Genomic DNA, 6162 nt, shown 5'->3' with positions numbered 1-6162 from the left:
GGGTTCTTTAAGGTGCTCTGATATTCGGGCCTCTAGAATTTCACCTCCACAGAAATTCTACCGCCGTGGCCAGGATCGAACCCGCGTCCTTCGGGTCAGCAGCCGAGCGCCAGAACGTCTGAGCCAAAGCGGTAGCTGAAGAAGTACTGGCTACGTCTGGAGTCACTTGGCTCCTTTAAAGTACATATAGGGACATATTTGTCCCAGCCCCTGTCTTTTCCCGTCTTATACCGATTTCATTATCCATTTTTTTGTTGCTCTGGAGGCCACAGTACAAGCAAATGTCGTATTATTCAACTTCCTGTACCTCGTTTTCTTGTGTATCTGAAGGGGTTAAGAGTACATAGGCTGCGTCACTTGCCGACACTAACTAGAGAGGAAAAAATTGGCAGAGGCTTAGCTTGGTTAAGCCTAGTAAATTGCGAAAGCAAGACTGCCAGGCTACTGTTGAACGCGTTCGCCTGGCTGCATAACAGGCACACCGTTTAGCTAAACGTTGTTCCCGCTCTTCAACCATTTCTTCCGCACGCCGCCGCTTCTTAGCTGCAGCACATCGTTGCAGCTTCACCTTATACACATCATCCGATATATTGTGGAGGATTCGCTGGGACGACTGGGACGAGCCCAGTTGGAGGGGCCACTTTTCAACAGCTGGCATGACGTCACGTACAGCGAGCGCCCCTCGCGGCAGCGAAGCGCAGCTGCGGCATGGAGGATTCGCTGGGACGATCGCGATGAGCCGAGTTGGGGCCCCGCTTTTCAACAGCTGGTATGACGTCACACATAAGTCACGCTAAATGTCAATGGTGGATTCTCCGGGACGACGGCCAAGAGCGGAAACCTCGAGCAGTATTGCTTTCGCAGTAAAAAATTCCTTATCATAATTCACCTAATATTGTTGCCTGCTCTGATAATGTTCACTGGTCACTGACCACCTTCTGTGCCTTCTGCCTTCATGTGCCTTCTCTGTCCCCGTTCCTTGCGCCATTACCAGTTTTGGTTTAGTGTGTTAGACGTTGTCTGGATGATAAGTGACTCGAGGTTTCGGTGAGTTGACGCGTTCTTTTCTGTCGTCACTACCTTGGCTTGACAGTTTTCTTCGCATGTTGGGCGACTACGTCCGCTGCTACGTTTTCGCTACGTAGGTCGTTGTGGAGTTTTTTTCAGGAGTTTCGTGACGTCTTTTGTTTCGCGTATATACATTGATCACCAGTCGGCGCAGGCAATTTAGAAAACTACTCCAGGAACCTCCCACGAGGGTAGTCGTCCTTCGCGTTAGCAAGGTTAGTCCGTATCTTGCTCGATGGGACATGCGCAATAATTGACGCCATGCTTGCAGAAGATGCGCCAAAGCTGCTCGCTGATTCCTGAAACGGGAACGAGGCCCGTTTCATTTTCGTTGTGTCATCCCTTCAGTTTTCTTTGCAAGCAGTCTGCTGCGAGGGAGCCAATCTTCTTTTAGTGTTCCGGGTGAACAAAAGTAGATAGCAGTTTCTTTGCAAGTCGTTTTCGATTATTTTTATCTCACGGTTTAGAACGACATCTTCAAGCCATGCTTTCCTGGCACGGTCAATGAGAGATGCAACCAGTCACCGCCTGTGATTCACTGGGTGCATAGAATTAAAGTCTAGGTATCCCCACTGTGCGTCGGGCTCCTCTGTTGCCTGCTCCGCAGCGCGAGGCGCTCACACAAGACCCTTCTGGAACTCACGCCGAGCTCCTCCGCGCAACATGCGTAGCGCGCTTGGCTCTCGACCCAACAGGCAATTTTCTTTTCAGCGAATTGCTTTCTTCCTTCCGAGGGGACGTGGTAGGTGTCGCTGCCCTCTTGGCCACTGGGAATTATCATCACCACGTCGCGCCCCTGGATTTCATCTTAACGAGACCTCACACGCTCTCACAATAAAGTTGTGGAGAAAACCTACCTGGCACTTGAATATAGTACACCACGTTCGTTAGAAAGGTGAACAGAAAGCTGGGAAATGTATGCCCAGGGTCATTTCTACTGCACTATCAAGCAATACCTGTCCTTCGAACAGGAATCAGAATCTCTGCGTTTTGGCCCGAGATGTTACTTATGTATTCTTTGCCTTATTTATCAAATTATTTGCACTCATCGGTCTATTTATACATGATTTCATGGAAGTAAGCATTAGTGCCAGCGCTGTGTATCGTCTCGCGATTCTTCATTCACAATCTGTGTCTGCAGTCACGCTGTGCGGTTCATGTCGCTCCCGAACCAAGAAGCCCGCCAAACACCTTAAGATAATTGAAAAAAAAGACGCCAGCCAAACAGTGTCATCTTGATATTTATTGCAAATAATGAACTACTACATTTTAAAGAAGCTGTCACACTGCACCTTGTCAAAAATAAATGGTGTGGATTTAAAGAAAAATAAAATTGTTTTTCAGCGAAGCTCTCGTACGCCAGCAGATTCGCCATTCTTTCATGTACCGTACGCAACCAGAAGAGCTTCCGAGAACAAATTTATTGGAACGAACTGCCCTTTATTCATTCATTTTTTTTTTGAAACTGATAAGAAGGTAAAAACTGTGGTGTTGATGAGTCCATAATTGATTGAACAACTTTAAACATTCTGATGATAAGGAGGTGGTCAAACACTATTGTCACCAACTTTACTCAGGACTTTCCATTTCTGTGAACATTTGCAACTCACTTCATCAGTGCGACGAACTTCAAATACGTATAGTAGGCAGAAAATATTACCATTTAAAGGTTAACCAAGCCAGCTGTGTTAGCTCTATCGCAATCAAATGTGGACCTTTCGGATATTTGCACTGCTGTAACTTACTTGGAGCAAATAATGAGCCATATAAGGCTGAAAATCCTGATCCCCCATAATTCAGCAGTGTTTTCACGTGCGCTGTTTGAAGGAAGGGTAAAATTTAACGGTGAATTTAGATCTACTATGGCGTTGAGAATCCAAAGCATTCGCAGGGCTCGGCCGGCATGCAGCAACACGTAGCAGTGCTTCTCGGCGTCCAGCATGCAAGTCCGGAACCGTTCCGCAGATCTGGATGCAATCATGCAAGCAGAACAAAGGGTATGCATAATTTTCAATGGTAGTAATCTTGAATAGCGGCAGGCATGTACAAATAAAGATAGCACAGATATTGGTGCACACGCTGATGGAAAGATGTACAGACTCAATCAGACCGCTGACGCCAATAAGTAAGGCGAAAGAAAGAAACACTTTGATGTAGAGAGCACGCACGATAACCTTCAAGCTCACTTTAGAGACGCCACTCTTCATGTATAAATGACATGTCACCCACATATTAACATGGGAGCAGGCGCATGACAAAAATGGCGCTGTTCGATAGCAGGAACACATGGGTACTGATAGAAGGTGCCAGTAAAACGAAGCCGAAAATTAAGTGAAATCAATTTTTGTGCCCAATAAAATGTCCGGAAAAAGTGATAATTAACTTTTCAACTGTTGCAGTTAGACACCTGTACGCGATTAGAGATGCTTATCCCATCATTAGCAATACCCATATCAGTGATTTAAAGTTTCGAAAACTCGATAACCTTTAACGCTGTGGCTCGACAAAATTTGGCTATTTCGACTAGATACATGTACTGGAGAGGTCCCTTTGCCTGCATGCTTTTCCAAAAGTGCGTGTATTTTGGCAATATGTAGTCAGAATTTGCTTGGCCGCAGCGCCGAGGGCAATCGCGTTTTATGAAGTATAAAAAATATATGGATGATAATAAAGAACAGCTTCAAATCTCTAACGGCCTCCTGGTGTCTACCTGTAATAATTAAAAAGTTAATTATCAGAAATTATCTGGTCAGCTAACTAACAGTAATCACCTCTTTCCTGGTGTCCCCTACCGCAGGTATTATTGGGCCTGGAAAGCCACCTTCATAAATAAAGAAATTCAGTGGGGCACTTTGTTGACCAAAAGTGCGGTGAGGCGAAAGCCTTAAGCGCGGTGTTGCTGCTTCTGCCACTGATGTGTGGTAAAGATGTTAAGGTTCGCCTCTAAGAGTGGAACGCGACAGCGTCTTGCAACGCTGCCAGGGCGTCCACAGAACGCCATCGCCCGTTCGGCTGTACGCCTTGCTCGTCGATAAACTGGTTTTTGAGCAAAGGAAAAGTATTTGTCTCGCATATCTCGGTGGACACCTGAACGTCGCCGCAAGGGAATGGAGGAAGATGGGAGTTAACGAAGACACCGTATTCACTAGACGCGCCTTTGTTCACTCCAAACACTTGGTTGGCATGTCGGAGTGCTTAGTTTCCTCATGTCGCACTCCGGAGAACCTGGTTCGATTCCCGAACTCTTCCAATTTCCTGATCTGTTTTATTCATTTTTTCTGGTCTGTCTAGAAAAGCTTGACACCTCTTCTGGCAACCTTCTGTCGGCAACGATGAGGCATTAAAGGCTTCCGCCTTAAAATGCCTTTTTGTTTTTGAACGTCGGTTCACATCCAATGAATCACCCTCATATACAGTCGTACGGCTTCGCAGTAGGTATTTCTTTTGCCACAGTTTCACTTTTTCATGTCAAAAATATTTGCGAATAACACCAAAGAACACCGCTGAGGTTTCGTTTGGTTCAGTTAATGGGGTTTAACATCCCAAAGCGACAAAGGATATGAGAGACGCCGTAGTGGAGGGCGCCGGAAATTTCGACCACCTGGGGTTCTTTAACGTGCACTGACATCGCACAGTATACGGGCCTCTATAATTTTTCCTACAAAGAAATTCAACCGCCGCAGCCGGGATCGAACCCGCGTCTTTCGGGTCAGCAGCCGAGCATCATAACCACTGAGCCACCGCGGCAGCACAGCTGAGATATCCACGGTGAATATTGGAATCACACCGTCTTATCGACAGCCGGATAGATTCAGAGTACTCGTAAAATAAAGCAATTAATAAGCTGGTGTGCGCAAAAAAAAAGTGATTATATTTAGACAGCAAAAACGAGTCCTTCGATAAAGAGAGGAAATTATTGTTTTTTTTTTTTCCTAAAGTATTGCCCATATAAGGATATGATATTGACCGAAGTATGACCTAGAAGGAAATTTTCTTGACGGGAAGACGCTTCTGAACTCAGAAACTAGTCGGCAAAGACAGTTTTAACAAGGAAATAAACCTTATAGTAATGAATGATCAAACTCGAAAACAACATGAAAGGAAACCGTTGTCACAAAGCACTTCGTTCGACTGGAAAGTCCATCACCTTTCGCTGGAGTACAGTGAAACTGCCCTTAATATTCACAGGCTGGCCGCAAGATTAAGGACGGTCGCCCCCTCTATTGGCAGCAGCGAACCCCCCGTAGGAGGGACCACCGTGGTGCGGACACCCGCTTGCGTCGCCTGCAAGCCAGCACGGTTTTCGCGCGCCCGTGAATGTTGTATCTTCCGAGGTTTTATGGCGCACCTATTTACTTGTCGTCTCTGACGCGCCAATAACGAAAGTAGTTGTGTATATCCAGTTGGCAGCGCTCGATCACGACATCTTCAGCCGGTCTTCGGCAATGCAGATTCTTTGCCGTGCGGTGTCTTAAACACAGTCACGGTGGCGTTAAGTTGCATGTCGGACAACAACGAACTTGTCGCTGCTGTATACATACAAATGAATGCAGCCGCCCAGCTGTTGTAGGCTGCAGTAAGCAGTTCGAACGGGCCATTTTATGCCCTAAATCTGCAAGATCAGGTTCAGTTTATTTTTTCTCGCTGTGTTAATCGGCTTCATAAGTCATATATGCATCATTTATTATTATTAAACTTTGAGCCTATTGCGCATGCGGCACATCACATTAATGAAAAACAAAATTTGTCCCTGGAAACTGCGAAAACGCTTACTATTTACATCATGTCCAGCCCTTAAACAAAAGAGCACATATTAGCTGATCAGACTAGATAAAGTTATACGCCATTGTGGGCCAAGTAACGTTTGTATCGGCTGAGTGTAGTGTTCTCCCGCCCAACCTCATTGCTGCTGACAAGTAAAAAATTATGACAAGAATACGAGCAACATATGAACCACGTCCATTTACATAAGAGATATGATGTACGTGCTTCACTGATTTTTTCCTTCAGACGTGGCGGTGTTTACCTGGCGAGGAGTAATCGATTTGATCTTCGCTGGAATACGGAGGCAATCCATTATTTCTGGAACCGCAA

General features: G+C 45.8%; 1 protein-coding gene across 3 annotated transcripts in view; it reads right to left on the bottom strand.

Annotated features, from left to right (window-relative positions):
• Nucleotides 1–2291: 2291 nt before the first annotated feature.
• LOC149325871 (uncharacterized) overlaps nucleotides 2292–6162 on the bottom strand; it is a 141979-nt gene continuing 138108 nt past the window's right edge. For 2 of the 3 annotated variants that reach the window (XM_089563885.1, XM_089563886.1), the window contains one exon: nucleotides 2292–3035. In XM_089563885.1, the coding sequence (XP_089420011.1) occupies nucleotides 2810–3035 (226 nt within the window). In that variant the 3' untranslated portion in view covers nucleotides 2292–2809. The remainder of the gene's footprint in view (nucleotides 3036–6162) is intronic. The other variant, XM_089563889.1, reaches the window with a different exon arrangement.

Source organism: Amblyomma mixtum, chromosome 10 (assembly GCF_055824585.1).
Source record: "Amblyomma mixtum isolate Tamu chromosome 10, ASM5582458v1, whole genome shotgun sequence".
Classification (NCBI taxonomy): Eukaryota; Metazoa; Arthropoda; class Arachnida; order Ixodida; family Ixodidae; genus Amblyomma; species Amblyomma mixtum.
Note: the sequence above shows the minus strand (reverse complement) of the source record. Positions and strands in the feature narration are given on the sequence as shown.